General features: G+C 46.7%; 1 protein-coding gene across 1 annotated transcript in view; it reads right to left on the bottom strand.

The window, feature by feature from the left end:
- The window catches only part of XRRA1 (X-ray radiation resistance associated 1), a 42235-nt gene that overhangs the window by 21513 nt on the left and 1885 nt on the right, over positions 1-18837 (bottom strand). The window contains exons 2-10 of the mRNA XM_035114746.3: positions 17812-18020; positions 13368-13480; positions 12233-12390; positions 10311-10382; positions 9092-9164; positions 6509-6606; positions 4047-4180; positions 3003-3101; positions 1271-1500 (exon numbers count right to left, since the gene is read on the bottom strand). Of these exons, the coding sequence (XP_034970637.2) occupies positions 1271-1500; positions 3003-3101; positions 4047-4180; positions 6509-6606; positions 9092-9164; positions 10311-10382; positions 12233-12390; positions 13368-13464 (961 nt within the window). The 5' untranslated portion in view covers positions 13465-13480; positions 17812-18020. The remainder of the gene's footprint in view (positions 1-1270; positions 1501-3002; positions 3102-4046; positions 4181-6508; positions 6607-9091; positions 9165-10310; positions 10383-12232; positions 12391-13367; positions 13481-17811; positions 18021-18837) is intronic.

The raw sequence follows: 18837 nt of genomic DNA, 5'->3' as shown, positions 1-18837 counted from the left end.
AGATGAAGAATAAACAGGACTAAGATGGCAGCCCTAATTATGGATATGTTCTATGAGATTCAATGGGGCTTACCCCCAGGCACTTCCAAAGAAACTGTGAGCTGTAACCAAGAGTTGTTTTGGACTTGCTGCTCATGGTTTGTTTTGGGGAGGAATGCTGTGTCAGACCCTTGTCCCATCCAGCTCAGTACAGTGGTACCTTGATTTACAAACTTAATCCATTCTGGAAGTTCATTCTTAAACCAAAGCGTTCTTAAACCAAGGTGTGCTTTCCCATAGCAGCGGGGGACTCAATTTACAAATGGAACACACTCAACAGGAAGCGGAACATGTTCTGCTCCCAAGGCAAAGTTCACAAACCAAAACACCTTCCGGGTTTGCAGCGTTCTTAATTCAAGTTGTTCATAAACTAAGCTGTTCTTAAACCAAGGCACCACTGCATTGTATTAGAAGAAGAAGAAGAAGAAGAGTTTGGATTTGATATCCCACTTTATCACTACCCGAAGGAGTCTCAAAGCGGCTAACAATCTCCTTTCCCCTCCTCCCCCACAACAGACATCCTGTGAGGTGGGTGGGGCTGAGAGACTTCAGAGAAGTGTGACTAGCCCAAGGTCACCCAGCAGCCGCATGTGGAGGAGCGGAGACGCGAACCCGGTTCCCCAGATTACGAGTCTACCACTCTTAACCACTACACCACACTGGCGTGTGTTGTATTAGAGTTGTTGTTGTTGTTGTTGTTGTTGCCACCTTGCATTTTATTGCTCCCACACCTACTGAAGAGCCTTCATTTCCCAATAAATTCATCATTAGACTGTCTTCGTTCTCTTGTCGTAACTAGGTCTGCCAATTCTATCATACGCACTGCCCCTCGTACCTTGGGCTAGCCATACGTCAAAGACCCCCAAACTCGACCCTCCAGATGTTTTGGGACTACAACTCCCATCATCCCTAGCTAACAGAACCAGTGGTCAGGGATGATGGGAACTGTAGTCCCAAAACATATGGAGGGTCGAGTTTGGGGGTGCCTGGTCAAAGAGTTAAGATTCACCCCCAATTAATAGCCATATGAGTGGCTATCAATAAATGTACTGTCAGTTCTCTTATCTTCTGATAAAACCTGGTCCTTAAGTTAAAATTTTATGCGGTTAATAAATGGCTTATTTTTTGTTTGTTTTTTGTCTCCTAGGCTTGGTTAGCGTCTTTCACCATCATCCAAGGGGGCGGGGAATACCATTGCCCTGCAAAGAAATAATATATAATTATGGCCCACCAGTCCTGTCTGGGTCCTTGCTGTTTTGGACGACAATGTACTCTGGCTGCCCACCACCAGCCGGGGACTTATCCTGGCGGATCTGTTTCCCAGCACTCTTGCGGCTGCGCAGTCCTTCCCGGATGCCCGACTTGGCAGATAAAGGATGGATGGAGAATCGGCCGCTGTCCAAATGGTGGAGATACGGCACCTCTCGGATTCCGTTTCTGTCCAAGTTTAACTGCTTCAGGCTGAAACGGAAACAAGGAGGCCAGTGGTAGGGCACGAGACTATTTTTCCAATTATTATTAAATGATATTTATTGCTAAAATTATTAGTCACTTTTTGCCACGTGACTTACAAGACGACTTATCAAAAAAATGATCATACATTAAAACTTGGCGTGGGTAGGGAATACAGTAATACATCTCCAAAATGCCATAGATCGGGGGTTCCCAAACTAAGGCCCGGGGACCGGATGCGGCCCAATCGTCTTCTCAATCTGGCCCACGGACGGTCCGGGAATCAGCATGTTTTTACATGAGTAGAATGTGTCCTTTGATTTAAAATGCATCTCTGGTTTATTTGTGGGGCATAGGAATTCGTTCATATTTTTTTTCAAAATATAGTTCGGCCCCCCACAAGGTCTGAGGGACAGTAGACCGGCCCCCTGCTGAAAAAGTTTGCTGACCCCTGCCGGCGTAGATAGTTAAAAGCCAAAGAAAGGCCTGGTTAACAAGGAATGGTTTTGCCTGGCGCCTGAAAATAGACAACAATGGTGCCAGGAGAGCCTCCCTGGGGAGAGCATTCCACAAACAGGGAGCCACCACTGAAGAGGCCCGTTCTTGTGTTGCCACCCTCCAGACCTGCCATGGATTGGCACAATTGTGTGCCAATAGGAGGCCGCCCAAGGACACACTTGTTTTGCCAAATGCAAGGTGGTTCTTTTAAAATGAGATTCAGAAGCAATACAAAACACAAGTGAGTGAGAAGATTAAAGATTTTATCTCGCACTTGGAATACTGCAATGCGCTCTATCTGGGGCTACCTTTGAAGGTGACCCGGAAACTGCAACTAATCCAGAATGCGGCAGCAAGACTGGTGACTGGGAGCGGCCGCCGAGACCACATAACACCGGTCCTGAAAGACCCACATTGGCTCCTAGTAATTTTCTGAAGACAATTCAAAGTGTTGGCGCTGACCTTGAAAGCCCTAAATCAGGCATTCCCAAACTGCGGCCCTCCAGATGTTTTGGCCTACAACTCCCATGATCCCTAGCTAACAGGACCAGTGGTTGGGGAAGATGGGAATTGTAGTCCAAAACATCTGGAGGGTCGAAGTTTGGGGAAGCCTGCCCTAAATGGTCTCGACCCAGTAGGCCTGAAGGATCATCTCCACCCCCATCGTTCAGCCTGGACACTGAGGTCCAGCTCCGAGGGCCTTCTGGCGGATCCCTCCCTGCGAGAAGCAAGGTTACAGAGAACGAGGCAAAGGGCTTTCTCGGTGGTGGCACCCGCCCTGTGGAACGCCCTCCCATCAGATGTCAAGGAAATAACTATCTGACTATTAGAAGACATCTGAAGGCAACCCTGTTCAATGAAGTTTTTAAAGGTTTGTTGTTTTATCATGTTTTTAAAATTCTGTTGCGAGCTGCCCAGAGTGGCTGGGGAAACCCAGCCAGATGGGCGGGGTATAAGTAATAAATTATGATTATTATTAAATTATTATAGTAAGCGTGGGAGGTCTTCCTTACCTGCGGAGGTTGGCGAGGCTGACAAAGACGTTGGCGTGGGAGAGGCGGTTGTCGTCCAAGAGCAAGACTTCCAGAGCCGGGAACCACGGAGTGCTCTCACTGCCAAGGGAAACGTACAGTGACTTTGGCTGTGCCACATCACTCAGGAAATGGCAAAAGGGGAGAGAAGGGTGCAGTGTAAGAAAGGAAAGAGGAAGCCAATTTGGTGCCCTCGAGATGCTGCTGAACTACAACTCCCATCATCCCCCAGCTAGCATATCCTGTGGTTGGAGGCGATGAGAATCGTAGCCTAACAACAACCGGAACACACCATGTTGGCTTTCCCTGATCTAGAGGTTCCACAATGTTGGATTTTTTGAATAGTCAAGTTACTTTAGAGCCGGTCTAATGTAAATACTGTCTGTTTAAGAGAAACAGGTGCCGGTGTTTCTGTTAATTGCTCACAGGCGTGGGCTCTGCTTCTTGTATATAAGGCTCTGCCAGAAAGCCTTCTGTATCTCTTAGTTAGATCTTTTCAGTTTGATTCATCTCTTATAGATCACTCTCTCAGTTGTTCCCAGTTTAAGAGATTCCAAGTTGAATCTTAGTGAGAGAGTTGCTTAGTTATAATGCTAGTTTGCTGTTAATTTTTGGGTAGTTTAATGGGAGTTTTGTGGGAGTTTGTGGGAGGTTTGGAAGTCTCTTTAGATTCAGTGTGTTTTTCAGTTAAAGAAACCCAACCGTTTGTATTTTCATCTGCATACTTTTACAAGTGTGCAGCTAGTAAGGGGTTTCATATAAGGGAAATAATATCCTACGTTCTTGGTGGTGTTTTCTTAGCCAGGTCAACTTCTGACTGCGTATACTCTGCGTGAAGCATACTTTAAAGGGCCGCTGTAAAACTGGGATATATGATTTAGATTAAGCAAGTTTCAATACCCAGTTTTCTCCAATATTATTCTTATCATATATATATTATTTTCCAATACACAAACCCCACGCGACCAAACTTCTCCCGCCCAATAAAAACTCTTGCTTGCCACCTTCCTCTCCCCATGAGCTTACCTCTCAGGGGCAGCCAGGTCGAGGGGAAGCGAAGTGAGCCCATTGGCGGTGAGATGGAGGGCTTTTAAGTGGGACAAAACTCCCAGGGCTCGGACGTCCTCGGGAGAAAGGTTGTTGTATGAGAGATCCAAGACCTGGAGCAGAGGCAAAGCAGGCAGTTCCATGGTTGGGGAAGAACCAGCGTGACCTCTAAACCAGCCACAGAAGGTACCGGTACGAATGACATTGTGAGATGTTTTTATTGCCAATGGCTTTTGGGACCTGAATTAAGATGACAGGTTTTGGCTTGGGTATCTTTTTTCGCATCATTTTCGCACTCTTCTGCCTGCCGCCAATTTCCATCCTTGGTAACATGGTTGTAGTAGTAGAGTCCTTTAAGTTCCTGGGCTCTATAATTTCTCAAAAGTTAAATTGGTCAAGCAGCATCAATAGTATTATTAAAAAGGTCCACCAGAGGTTGTATTTCCTGCGTCAACTAAGGAAATTTAAATTGCCCCAGGAAGTGTTGATCCAATTTTACAGAAGCATCATTGAAACTGTTTTCTGTAATTCTGTTACTGCTTGGTATGGTACAGCCTCCAAGACAGACAAGAAAAGGCTCCAACGAGCTGTAAGAATTGCAGAAAGGGTAATTGGTGCTAGCTTGCCTACAATAGAGTCAATCTATGCTACCAGAGTTAAGAAGAGAGCAGAGAGAATTGCAGCAGATCCTTTACATCCCTGCCATCATCTGCTAGATTTACTCCCATCTGGACGTCACTACAGGTCTTCATATACAAAATCAGCCAGGCACAGGAACAGTTTTTCCCCCTTGTGCCATTAAATTGTTAAATTTGTAGATGTGTAGCTGAAGGGGAGGTCAATTATGGGTGGGTTTCTTTGCTTATTTGTATTGTGAGTGGAACAGGGTGTGTATGTTTACATTGCAATGTAGCTGAAACAAATTCCAAGTATGTTGGAAAATGTACTTGGCCAATTATTTATTTATTTATTTATTTATTTAGATCCAATGGGATTTCCTTTTATTTGTTTTGGTGGTGATGAGCATGAAAGGTGTGTGAATGGGTGTATGGTTGAGTGCATATTCCTTGTCTTGACATGTGAATTACTTGTTAACCTATAAAGCAATATACAGTGGTACCTCGACTTACGAACGACGCAACAACCAAATTTTTCGACTTACGAGTGGGGCAAATGGCCGCACGCTTATGAATTTCTCGACATCCGAACGGAAACCGTGGCAGTTTTAGATAGGGTTTTTTCGACATACGAATTTTTAGATGGGGTTGCTTCGACTTACGGATTTTTCCGTTTCCAATGCATTCCTATGGGAAATCACGTTTCCAATGGCGCTTTTTGAATTATGATTTTTTTTTTACCTACGAAGGTGCCTTCGGAACGGATTAAATTCGTAAGTCGAGGCACCACTGTATAGAGAAAATCCAATATTGGTTGTCTGAGGTTTACTTGGGCCTCTCTAGAGTGTACTGGGTCTCATCCATGTTAAACACCTAAACAGATTAAAAGAAACTATTTGGTCATTTCACTGGGACCTGAGAGTTTCAAAAAAGACAGGGACTTGTCAGAAAATTCCAGGCTTCATACATAGAATCATAGAATCGTAGAGTTGGAAGAGACCACAAGGGCCATCCAGTCCAACCCCCTGCCGAGCAGGAAACACCACCAGAGCATTATTGACATATGCCTGTCAAGCCTCTGCTTAAAGACCTCCAAAGAAGGAGACTCCACCACACTCCTTGGTAGCAAATTCCACTGCCAAACAGCTCTTACTGTCAGGAAGTTCTTCCTAATGTTTAGGTGGAATCTTCTTTCTTGTAGTTTACATGTTACTCTCAACATGTAAAACTGACCTCCGAGGCACTCTTTGAAATTGAAAAGTCACTTCGGGGAGGGGGAATGTGAAGTAGAGAAGCAGCTGAGGAGGAAGAGGGTGCCTCACCCAATTCCCCCCGCCCGGTGGTTTATTCCCCAGCCACCCCCGGCCAGGTTCCAAAGGCATAGCTGCATGAACAGAGAAAGTTGCCTTATAATGAGCCAGGCCATTGCTCCATCCAGCTCAGTACAGCCTGCACTGACTGGCAGTGGTTCTCCGGGACTTCGGCACAGGGGCTCCGGACATCCCTGGAGATTGAAATCAAGGACCTTCTGCATGCAAAGCAGATGCCCTGTTACTGAGCTACAACCTCTTCCTTAAGTTAAGAATCCTAAGGGGAACATAGGAAAGTGGTCAATCAAGCTCAGTATTCTTGACACTGATTGGCAGCAGCTCCCCACAATTTCAGGCAGGGAGCCCCCTCCCAGTCCTTCCTGGAGATGACAAGGAATGGATCCGGGACCTTCTGCAGGCAAAGCCGATACTCTTCCAGTGAGTTCCAGGCCCTTTCCCTACACGCCACGAGAAGCTAGCCCCTTAAGCTCTATCAGTCACCCCTTTGGCTTACTTCCAAGTGTGGAAAGTCCCCGGCATTGACTTTTATATTCCTTAGGCCGTTCAAGGAGAGTTCCAGTTCCCGGAGGCCAGGAAATGTACGGAAAACGTCTGAATGGGTAATAAAAGGGGGGGGAAGGCAACATCAACAGAAAGGATCAGTGCGGGGGAACCACACAAATACACTTTCTAAGCAGTTGGAGGGCCAGCTCAAGGCATTTTGCTGCCCGAAGCAAAGGACAAGCCAGCTGAATCTCACTTCAACACTCGGAAAGGGGACAGGTCCTTCAGTGGCCCTGAGGGCAGAAGTCTAGCTTATAGGATTCATGACAGGTCTATGACACATGCCGCTCTGATCTCTAGCTAGGGGTGGGGGTGAAATTTTGTTCAGTTCACATTAATAATAATAATTAATTAATAATTAATAATTTTCTTATTTATATCCCACCCACCTGGCTGGGTTTCCCCAGCCATTTAAATCCAAATTGATCAAATTTTCAGTTTCCGAAACAAGACGAGAACTGAAACACAGCCATCCTTCAGAATGTGCCCTTTTCTGAACCAAACGATGCTTACCAAAATACATATATTGGGGGAATGTGTGCATAAAAATGAGTATGTTAGTGAAAACGATGTATAAATAAACATGCTATATCAGGGGAATAGAATCATAGAATCATAGAGTTGGAAGAGACCACAAGGGCCATCCAGTCCAACCCCCTGCCAAGCAGGAAACACCATCAAAGCATTCTTGACATATGCCTGTCAAGCCTCTGCTTAAAGACCTCCAAAGAAGGAGACTCCACCACACTCTTTGGTAGCAAATCCCACTGTCGAACAGCTCTTACTGTCAGGAAGTTCTTCCTAATGTTTAGGTGGAATCTTCTTTCTTAAAGTTTGAATCCATTGCTCCGTGTCCACTTCTCTGGAGCAGCAGAAAACAATCTTTCTCCCTCCTCCATATGACATCCTTTTATATATTTGAACATGGCTATCATATCACCCCTTAACCTTCTCTTCTCCAGGCTAAACATACCCAGCTCCCTAAGCTGTTCCTCATAAGGCATCGTTTCCAGGCCTTTGACCATTTTGGTTGCCCTCTTCTGAACACGTTCCAGCTTGTCTGTATCCTTCTTGAACTGTGGTGCCCAGAACTGGACACAGTACTCCAGGTGAGGTCTGACCAGAGCAGAATACAGTGGTACTATTACTTCCCTAGATCTAGATGCTATACTCCTATTGATGCAGCCCAGAATTGCATTGGCTTTTTTAGCTGCTGCATCACACTGCTGACTCATGTCAAGTTTGTGGTCTACCAAGACTCCTAGATCCTTTTCACATGTACTGCTCTCAAGCCAGGTGTCTCCCATCCTGTATTTGTGCCTTTCATTTTTTTTGCCCGTGTAGTACTTTACATTTCTCCTTGTTAAAATTCATCTTGCTTGCTTTGGCCCAGTTGTCTAATCTGTAAAGGTCATTTTGAAGTGTGATCCTGTCCTCTGGGGTATTAGCCACCCCTCCCAATTTGGTGTCGTCTGCAAACTTGCTCAGGATGCCCTCAAGCCCATCATCCAAGTCATTGATAAAGATCCAAGTCATTGATAAAGATGTTGAATAAGACTGGGCCCAAGACAGAACCCTGTGGCACCCCACTAGTCACTTCTCTCCAGGATGAGGAGGAGCCATTGATGAGCACCCTTTGGGTTCGGTCAGTAAGCCAGTTACAAATCCACTGAATGGTAGCATTGTCTAGCCCGCATTTTACCAGCTTGTATGTGCTTGCAAAAATGTGCACGTTGGTCAAAGCTGCATACAGAAAAGAACTTGTTAAGGTGAAATTCAAAGTAAAAGGCTGGTTAATTTTTATGAGGATTAGGAAAAGAAGCGTTTGCCAATTGCTGTAGAAATGTAAAACACTGAATTTAAGATTGGGAAAATGAGAAACCGAGGGATGCAAAATCAGACAGTTCCTTTCATCCCTATCTCCAACATCCCTATCTCCAGCATGGGGGTGAAGTGCCTGGTGTTATTTTTTAAATGGCTGTGGGTCATCGCCAGCAGGCCAGATTGGAGCATCATAGCCAAGAAACACAGGGTAATGTAGTGTTGTGAGTTTATGGGGTGCCTGGACTACCCTTCGAGTTCTTGGACCTACCCCCCTTCCTGAGTGCCAGTCACTGGATTTAACACATTAACACTTTGGCGAAACCAGCTTCCCGTGTTCAGGAAATCATCTGGGAAAGGAGCCATTGACTAAGAACGAAGTGGAGGTGATGGCCCATTCAGAAAGCCATTAAGAAGGAAAAGCCCGAAGCGGGTGGGCCCCCTCCTCCAGCTCTGAGGAAGCCCAACAGCCGTTGTGCAGGCGCAGATGACAGCCGAATGAACGGGAGTTGCAGGGAGGCAGGGGAACCCCAAAAGCCACGTGCTTCAGGTGAAGACACCCCCACCCCCATTTCGATGTGAACATCTCTGTGCAAATGCAGAAAATGGCCTCTCTGCATTTCAAGCCACCCGTGTGAACATGCCCGATGATTCTTCATCACCCACCCAACAGGCCAGTGCTAAAGGCCGCAAAGTGCCACGCATTCCTTACCCAAGGTCAAGAGATTTTCTGTGGCATTGATATAGGCAACGCAGTCAAACTGCTCAAAATCTTCTTCTTTTGCCTGTGAAAAGGAAGTGAGAAGGAAACAAGCTCAATCTACACGTTTTCAAACAGAATCGGGGCCAAAATGGTTAGGCTTGCTCCCAACTGCGAAGCAAACTGGAATCCTCTGACATTCATAACCATGGACGGACCCCAGCCCCCCAAGTAAGGCAAAGGTTGTTTTTTTAAAAAAAGGTAAAGGACCCCTGGATGGTTAAAGCCCGTCAAATTCGACTATGGGGTGTGGAGCTCATCTCTGCTTTCAGGACGAGGGAGCCGGCGTTTGTTCGCATAAGGCTTTGCCAGTGTGGTGTAGTGGTTAAGAGCGGTAGACTTGTAATCTGGGGAGCCGGGTTCGTGTCTCCGCTCCTCCACATGCAGCTGCTGGGTGACCTTGGGCTAGTCACACTTCTCCGAAGTCTCTCAGCCCCACCCACCTCACAGGGTGTCTGTTGTGGGGGAGGAGGGGAAAGGAGATTGTTAGCTGCTTTGAGACTCCTTCAGGTAGTGATAAAGCGGGGTATCAAATCCAAACTCTTCTTCTTTTCATGTGGCCAGCATGACTAAACCATTTATGGCACAGCGGGACACCGTGACGGAAACCAGATCGCACGGAAACGCCATCTACCTTCCCGCCACAGCAGTACCTATTTATCTACTTGTACTGGTGTGCTTTCAAACTGCTAGGTTGGCAGGAGCTGGGACAGAGCAACAGGAGCTCACCCCGTCGTAGGGATTCGAACTGCTGACCTTCTGAGTGGTAAGCCCAGTCAGGCACGTCCAAAGTCCGCTTTGGGGGCCTAATCCGGCCGTTTTTTTTCCAGCCCCTGCGGTAGTCTATTCATTGGGGTCAAATCCTAAAAAGCTGAACAACTTCAATCCTAAAAAAAGCTCAACAACTTTGGTCGCCCGTCATGCATATTCACTTCATCATATCTGGCCCTCTTTGAAAAGAGTTTGGGCACCCCTGGCCTAAGTGGTTTAGACCACAGCACCACCTGCACCCCCAAGAAGCCCCTCTACTCATGGTTGCATAGCAATGTGACTTTCCAGCCTTGGGCCATGGCTATATTCAGCCAGTTAGGTGGGTTGTTGTTCCAACCCATTTCACCAGAGTTACTGCTATCCCAGTACAGTAAATTCACAAGAAAAGCCTCCTACTCACCAAGACAAAATTTTGGTTGCTGATGTCCACGGAGCACAAATGTGACGGGCTTTTCACGTGGTGGAGCTTAATCTGGAAATAATGATGATGATGATGATGATGATGATGATAATATTTGTACCCTGCCCATCTGACGCTGGCAGCTTTTGACATAATATAAAAACACAACTAAACATCAACCATTAAAAATGGAAAGAAGCAGAAGTCCCAGCAAAGGAAGAATGGATACAAAAACTTACGCAATGTGCAGAAATGGTGAAACTTACCAGAAGAATAAGAAATCAAGATAACAAACTGTTTATAAGAATGGAAATGGTTTAGTTAATATTTACAGATAAATTGTAAACAGATAAAAACATTGGCAGGATTACTGTAATAACCTGCAGTTTCATAAAGAGTATATATTTAAAGAAGATGAAAAAATGAGCAAATTAATTTAATTAGGACATGCAGAAGATATGAAAAATAAATGTAAGGAACCGCAGAAAGAGGGGGAAGGAAGTCAAGTTTTGAAATGTCAAAATGATTGTAAAATCAGTGAAATGTATAAACTTGAAAAGTATAAATTTTTTTCAAGAGGGGGAAGAAAAACTTCCTGATACAACAAGTTGGAGAACAGGGTTGTAGAGACACACTGTCCAAGGGAGGCAGTGTTGCCTAGTGGCCAGGGTGTTGGACCAGGCCTTGGAGACCAGGGTTCAATTCCTTGCTCAGCCATGAAAACTTGATGGGTGACCTTAGGCTAGTCACCAACCACCTCACAGGGTGATGGGGAGAGCCATGAAGCCCACTTAGAGTTCTTTGGAGGAAAGGTGGGATATAAATGCAGTAATACAGAAAAAAAAGAAAAATGCAAAATCCAAGGCAAACCAAGCTCTGGGCCGCTTCTAATGATGCTCGAGTTTTTCATGCTCTCAACCACCCCCAAATGGTACAACTAAAATGATCAAAGATCTGAAGAACCTACTCTAAGAGGAAAGGGAGGAGGAAGAAAAAGACGACAAAGGCAGAGAGCCACAAACTTTATGGAGGGTGTGACAAGAGTAATGTGGGAAGCAGCTTTTTCTTTCTCATATCATGGGAACTCAATGCAACTGCCTTAAAGAGGCTGACCAAAACCAAGGTGGTTCTTTGCACACTGCATAATTAAACTGTGGAACTCACAGCTACAAGATGTGTCTAACTTGTAGCACCTGCCCCCCCCCAATTGTTGCTGGGCTCCAGCTCTCACCAGCATGGCCAATGGTCAGGTGTGATGGCAGTTCACTTATAGCTCAAAGCACCGGGAGAGGGCAACAGCTTGGGGAAGGTTTGCCTTCAAGAGCTGCTGCCAGTCAGAGTAGGTAGGGCCCAGCAGAGAAAAGGCCCAACTCTCCCTGAGTCAGCTTTGAACGATATTCAAGCTGAACGTATTTGTGCGAAGATCAGCATGAGTCTCAAGCTGTATGGTCTCTTCCTTGAAGTCACTCCGCAAGCACAACAGAAAAGCAGCAGTTAGGAGTCGTCCTACACACGAGTAGGACCTTGGTAAAGACGCATGTTCTCTCCCTCCTAGTCGATCGTTCGGGAGCTTCAAAAGCTTTCTGCAGCCCGAACATCACAGCGACTGATGCCTTGGAGACAACAGCACGCTTAGAGATCTGCAGAGTCTTCGCAGTTGCGTAACAGAACTCAGCAACTCAGCATTTTGGCTCATCTATTTTATTTACATCTAATACACTCGGAGCACCGCAACATGGCTCCATCTTTCTCTAACATCAGACAGAAAGAGAAAAGAACAAAGGACAATAGTCCCACTTCACGGAACACAGTAACACAAACATCCTGTCTCCGTCACTTCTCACTCTGTGGAATGAAAAACATACACCGTCATGTGATAGACTGCAGACACAGGCAATGAAACTTCAACAGATCGCACTCACCAGCTGTGCGCCGTCGAGAGTTTTGTTGTCCAGAACCTTGTAAGCCCCACTTGCCGTTCCTGGTCTTCTCAGCCTAACCTGGGGGGCTTTTGTCCCAAACAGCAACTCGATCTTGGTCTTCTCCGCTGTCCGGCGGGCCACTTGCCAGTGGCCAGCCCCTGAGGAGCCATGACGGAAAAGGAAAACGGCCGGCATCAAATCAGGAGAAAGCACACTGGATTTGCCACACATGGCCTTGTTCATTTATTCCTCCCCCCGCCCCCGGTAACATTTATACACATCTCCATGTGAATTTTGGTATATAAAGATCTCTGACCTGGTCACTCCAGCCGCATGGCTTCAACCAACCTCTTTTGTTTCAGACCAAAGTCTGAAACTTGTGTTTTTCTATACCAATAGTTCAGAAACTTTTACCTTTTGTAACTAAGCAACGTTTTAAACTGCCTGTGCATCTTGTCTGACTGCTGTATGGAAAACCACATGAATCTGACCTTTGGAGAGCTTTGTAAGTAAATCATGACTTACCGAATGTGTGGTCTATCACGGTGCTGGGGAAGTGGGAAACAATGGAAAGAGCTTTTAGAAGGGGACACTTTAGGAGTCACTGGAAGGGCACATTCTAAAGCCTGCATTTCCACGCTTTTCTGTGCTGCGTGTCTTGCAGTGTTAAATCTCTGCTGGGGTTCCCTCACCAAGGAGGACTTGCCCCAAACTTGGCTTCCAGGAATCTAAAACGGGAACACTACGCACCAGCTTAGCCTTGCCTGCTATTGGATTGCCTGCCTGCACCGAATCTGACAACGGACAGCTTTGACCTTGCCTCTTGCCTCACTCTTCTTGTGGTCTCTCCTAGCCTGGACCCTGACCTTGATCAGGCCCTGGATGTTACCCTACTGGTGTTGCTTGTGTCGAGTCCCGTGTTTACCCAGGAGCCCAGGGAGAACAGGACATCTGGTGCTCTCCCCATTCCTGCCTCTAGCCTCACCCAGCACTGGTGTACAGCACCCAGGTTGCCCTTGAGGTGGGGGAATGTGGCCCTCTAGCTGAAAGAAGGCTCCCCACTCCTGCCCTAAGAGGGTGTCTTATTGATCTCCAGGGAATTTATTTCCACGTTATCAAAGTCAGGATGGGTTACCTTCCTCGTATCTGGACCGCAAAAGGCTCCGGGCCGGAAAGCAGTTGGTGGGGCAGCAGTTTCCATCGTCAAGTTTATACATTCCTTTGGTAGCCATGTTGTCATTCTAGCACCTAAAGGCAGCAGAGAAAGAGATCAAAGCATTTCCTATAACAGAAAGGCTCTCGCGGCTAAATCAATGGTTTCTTTAGCACCATCAGCCTTATACTGAGTCATATCTCTCCTACACCAGCAGACCCTCCAAGTATCCCTATTTTCCAGGGACAGTCCCAGATTTGATCCCAGAATGTCCCATTTTTCCCTAGGGCGTCCCTATTTTCATGACCAGCTTGTCCCGTTGATTTCAATCGAAGCACAATGAATGAGTCTGGATCCAACCCAACATGTTTATTTAAATGTTTGATGATATTTTAAAGCCTGTTTGGATTTGGTAATGGCCATTAGCTACGCAAAAGGATGACTGACGGACTGGTGCTGTTGTCTTTGTTCGGATAATCTATATATTGCGTAGCTACAACTGCCCCAGGGAGTGTTGACAATATTGCTCTGGGTGGGCCAAAGATTGGGCTCGTGTCATGAAGCTGCCTGCATCAGATCACTGGTTGGTTGAATCCAGGACCGTCGGCTGTGATAGCTCACTAGGGCTGGGCAATACCTGGTTTTCAACATCGCAATACATCACCAGCTAAACATCCCAATATACTGATATATCATGATGACTGAAATAAGGATGGAACTATGTAGAGGCGAACAGTAGCGCTGGGCGATATCTGGTTTTCAACTTCATGATATATTACCATCTAAACATCATGATATTATGATATATCACAATGTCTGAAATAAGGATGGAGCTGGTTTTCAACTTTGTGATATATCACTAGCTAAACATCGCAATATCCTGACATATCTTTCTGGGTTATGTGGTCAGCATGACTAAACTGCGTCTGGTGCATGGAGGACAGTGACGAGTGACAGGGTGCATGGAAATGCTGTTCACCTTCCCATCACAGTGGTACCTATTTATCTACTTGCACTGGTGTGCTTTCGAACTGCTAGGTTGGCAGAAGCTGGGATACAGCAACAGGAGCTCATTCCATTGCGGGGATTCAAACCACCAACCTTGCAATCGACAAGCCCAAGAGGCTTAGTGGTTTAGACCACAGAGCCACCAGCAGGAACTGGGCACAATGGACCTCTCCCCACTTGAGATTCCAAGCAACTGGAATTCAACAATATATGGCCTCCGATACTGGAAACAGAACAGTCATTGTGGGCAGAAGCAGAAGTGTTGTTGGTGTTTAGTCGTTTAGTTGTGTCCGACTCTTCGTGACCCCATGGACCAGAGCACGCCAGCCTCTTCCACTGCCTCCCACAGTTTGGTCAGACTAATGTTGGTAGCTTTGAGAACACTGTCCAACCATCTCGTCCTCTGTCGTCCCCTTCTCCTTATGCCCTCCATCTTTCCCAACATCAGGGTCTTTTCCAGGGAGTCTTCTCTTCTCATGAGGTGGCCAAAGTATTGGAGCCTCAGCTTCAGGATCTGTCCTTCCAGTGAGCACTCAGGGCTGATTTCCTTCAGAATGGATAGGTTTGATCTTCTTGCAGTCCATGGGACTCTCAAGAGTCTCCTCCAGCACCATAATTCAAAAGCATCAATTCTTCGGCAATCAGCCTTCTTTATGGTCCAGCTCTCACTTCCATACATCACTACTGGGAAAACCATAGCTTTAACTTTACGGACCTTTGTCGGCAAGGTGATGTCTCTGCTTTTTAACATGCTGACTAGGTTTGTCATGGCTTTTTTCTCAAGAAGCAGGCGTCTTTTAATTTCATGACTGCTGTCACCATCTGCAGTGATCATGGAACCCAAGAAAGTAAAATCTCCCACTGCCTCCATTTCTTCCCCTTCGATTTGCCAGGAGGTGACTGGACCAGTGGTCATGATCTTAGTTTCTTTTCTTTATTGACCTCTACTTTCTCTCACACACACAAGCCCCATCATAAGGGCTTGCGACTTCTATGTATGCGGCTTGGGACCCTCGTACCTACGGGACCGCCTCTCCTGGTATGCCCCGCGGAGGACCTTAAGGTCCACAAACAACAATACTCTGGAGATCCCGAGCCATAAGGTGGCTAGATTGGCCTCTACTAGGGCCAGGGCCTTTTCAGTATTGGCCCCAACTTGGTGGAACGCTCTTTCTCAGGAGACCAGGGCCCTGCGGGATTTGTCATCTTTCCGCAGGGCCTGCAAGACAGAGCTGTTCCGCCTGGCCTTTGGGTTGGACTAAGCCTGACCCCTGTGTTTTCCTCCCTCATGGCCTGGATTTATGGACTACTTGAAATGAGGCTGCCTTTTAAATTTTAATACTGTCTTTTAATCTGTATTTTAATTAATTGTTTTTATGTTTTATTGTGGTTTTGTTGGTGTGAGCCGCCCTGAGCCCGGTTTTTGACTGGGGAGGGCGGGGTGTAAATAAAAAAATATTATTATTATTATTATTAATAATAATTTATTATTATTATTACGTACTGCTGCTGCTCTAAGTAAGCCCACATCATGATGTTTTGCTGAGCAAAGCAGCCCTGCTTCTGTGACACAACACAAAGGCCACCTTCCCGTGAGCCTCCTCTGCAGAGGGACAGAGCACAGCCAGCACCATGGCATCGCAGCAGTGAGGAGGGTCAGCAATGCGGGTGACACATGGGGACGTGAGGGTTAACATCAAGCTGCAGCCATGGTGCAACGTTCCCAGAGAAGGCCTGCAAGAAAAGACCTTCTCTTCACCCTTGCCTTGCACCAGCAGCGGAACAAGGAGGAACCATGGCAGCAGGAGACATGAGGTATGGCGGTTGGAGGATGGATGGCGGCTAACAGATTGAGGTTGAATCCTGACAAGACAGAAGTACTGTTCGTGGGGGGCAGGAGGCGGGCAGGTGTGGGGGACTCCCTGGTCCTGAATGGGGTAACTGTGCCCCTGAAGGACCAGGTGCGCAGCCTGGGAGTCATTCTGGACTCACAGCTGTCCATGGAGGCGCAGGTCAATTCTGTATCCAGGGCAGCTGTCTATCAGCTCCATCTGGTACGCAGGCTGAGACCCTACCTGCCTGCGGACTATCTAGCCAGAGTGGTGCATGCTCTAGTTATCTCCCGCTTGGACTACTGCAATGCGTTCTACGTGGGGCTACCTTTGAAGGTGACTCGGAAACTGCAATTAATCCAGAATGCGGCAGCTAGACTGGTGACTGGGAGCGGCCGCCGAGACCACATAACACCGGTCTTGAAAGATCTACATTGGCTCCCAGTACGTTTCCGAGCACAATTCAAAGTGTTGGTGCTGACCTTTAAAGCCCTAAATGGACTCGGTCCAGTATACCTGAAGGAGCGTCTCCACCTCCATCATTCTGCCTGGACACTGAGGTCCAGCACCGAGGGCCTTCTGGCGGTTCCCTCGTTGCAAGAAGCCAAGTTGCAGGGAACTAGGCAGAGGGCCTTCTCGGTGGTGGCGCCTGCCCTGTGGAACGCCCTCCCAACAGATGTCAAAAAGGAAAACAACTACTAGACTTTTAGACGACATCTGAAGGCAGCCCTGTTCAGGGAGGCTTTTAATGTTTAATAGATTGTTGTGTTTTATTCTTCTGTTGGAAGCCACCCAGAGTGGCTGGGGAGACCCGGCCAGATGGGCGGGGTATAAATATATTATTATTATTATTATTATTATTATTATTATTATTATTATTATTATTATTATAGTATAGCCAGGAGTTTTGCAAGGTTCAGCCCCATTTGTTTAGAAGTTGCAGGCTGACCCCCAGAAATCATGTCTTGTCTTAACGGTTTGGGTTTTATCACATTAGCACCCCATCTTTCCCAAATGGCACGACGGTGGTGCGCTGAAGGCTCATCCCCTTCCGTATGCCCCTGTGTGAGAGCCCGAGTGATGTAGTTGGTTAGAACATCAGATGAGGACCTGGGAGACCTTGGGCCAGCCATTGCCTCTCAGCTGAACCTACCTCACAGCGTGTTTTGTGGGGGTTAAATGAGGAGGGGGGAATCTCGTATGCCATCTAGAGGTCCTTAGAGGGGGGAAAGGAGGGATATAATAATAATAATAATAATAATAATAATAATAATAATAATAATAATAATAATTTATTATTTATACCACGCCCATCTGGCCGGGTCTCCCCAGCCACTCTGGGCGGCTTCCAACAGAAGAATAAAACACAACAATCTATTAAACATTAAAAGCCTCCCTGAACAGTGTCTGGGCAGAATGATGGAGGTGGAGATGCTCCTTCAGGTATACTGGACCGAGGCCATTTAGGGCTTTAAAGGTCGGCACCAACACTTTGAATTGTGCTCGGAAACGTACTGGGTACAATATATACTAAAATATGTGGTTATGGCAGGGACAGGCAGAGAGGACTGTTCCAGATTTCGTACCTTAAGAAATGCTGTAGGAATCTTCACATAAAATCCCGTTGCTTAAACTTCACCACAGCTCAAGTGTTGGAAACAGAGTTCAGGAGCTGCACTGACAGGAGGAGCAGAGCTGATTCTTAATAGCTGGGGTCAAAGCGGGCCAGGATCAGTGTTTCTGCAGGACACGCTGCGACTTCCTCCCGTTGTAAATCAATGGTTGCCATTCATTCCTTGAAAGAAAAGCAATGGTCTGCTCTCGGAGACAGCATTACGTCTTCCACGCTGGGTCCTTAAATGCAGGGCTTTATTTTTTAGCATATAATGGGGGGCAGGAAGAGGAAGGGCCGTAGCTCAGTGGCCCAGAAATCTATCCACAATAGCATCTGCTTCCTATGTATGTTTTGCCAAGGTTAGGTCTTTATTTATTTATTTATTTATTTATTTATTGCATTTACACCCCACATTTTTCTCCAAGAAGAAAATGCTTCTCCCACTCATCATTTAATTCCCACAACAACCCTTCAGGGTTGGGTAGGCTGAGAGGCAGTGAGCTTTGTGGCCATGTAGGGCTTTGAACCCCCGTTTCCCAGGTCATAGTATGACACTCTAACCACTTCACCGCACTGGCTCAAGCAAGGAATACTTGAACACTTTGCCCCTGCCTTCTCCCTCCAGTCCTGATTATTATTATTATTTTTCGAGGTGTGACACGTCAGCAACCTGCACGGGGGAAATGCAGCCTCTCCCATTTGCTTCAGTTACAGTAAGCCAGGCATCCCTCCCTCCTTCCTTCTCACTCTCTCTCTCACACAATCATAGGATCGTAGAGTTGGAAGGGGCCTTGAGGGTCATCTGGTCCAACCCCCTTGCAATGCAGGAATCTTCTGCCCAACAAGGGGATTGAACCCACAACCCTCTTCGTGCTCTGCGGACTGAGCTACCCACACCTCTCCAACTACAATTCTACCTTCCAGGCACCCCACAGCTGCCACGAGGACTGGAATTTTGCGAGCTTACAATCCTTGCCTTTCCATCTCACACACCCTC

Source organism: Zootoca vivipara, chromosome 4 (assembly GCF_965207765.1).
Source record: "Zootoca vivipara chromosome 4, rZooViv2.hap1.1, whole genome shotgun sequence".
NCBI classification, from domain to species: domain Eukaryota; kingdom Metazoa; phylum Chordata; class Lepidosauria; order Squamata; family Lacertidae; genus Zootoca; species Zootoca vivipara.
The sequence above is the reverse complement of the archived record's forward strand: the minus strand, read 5'-3'. Positions and strand labels throughout refer to the sequence as shown.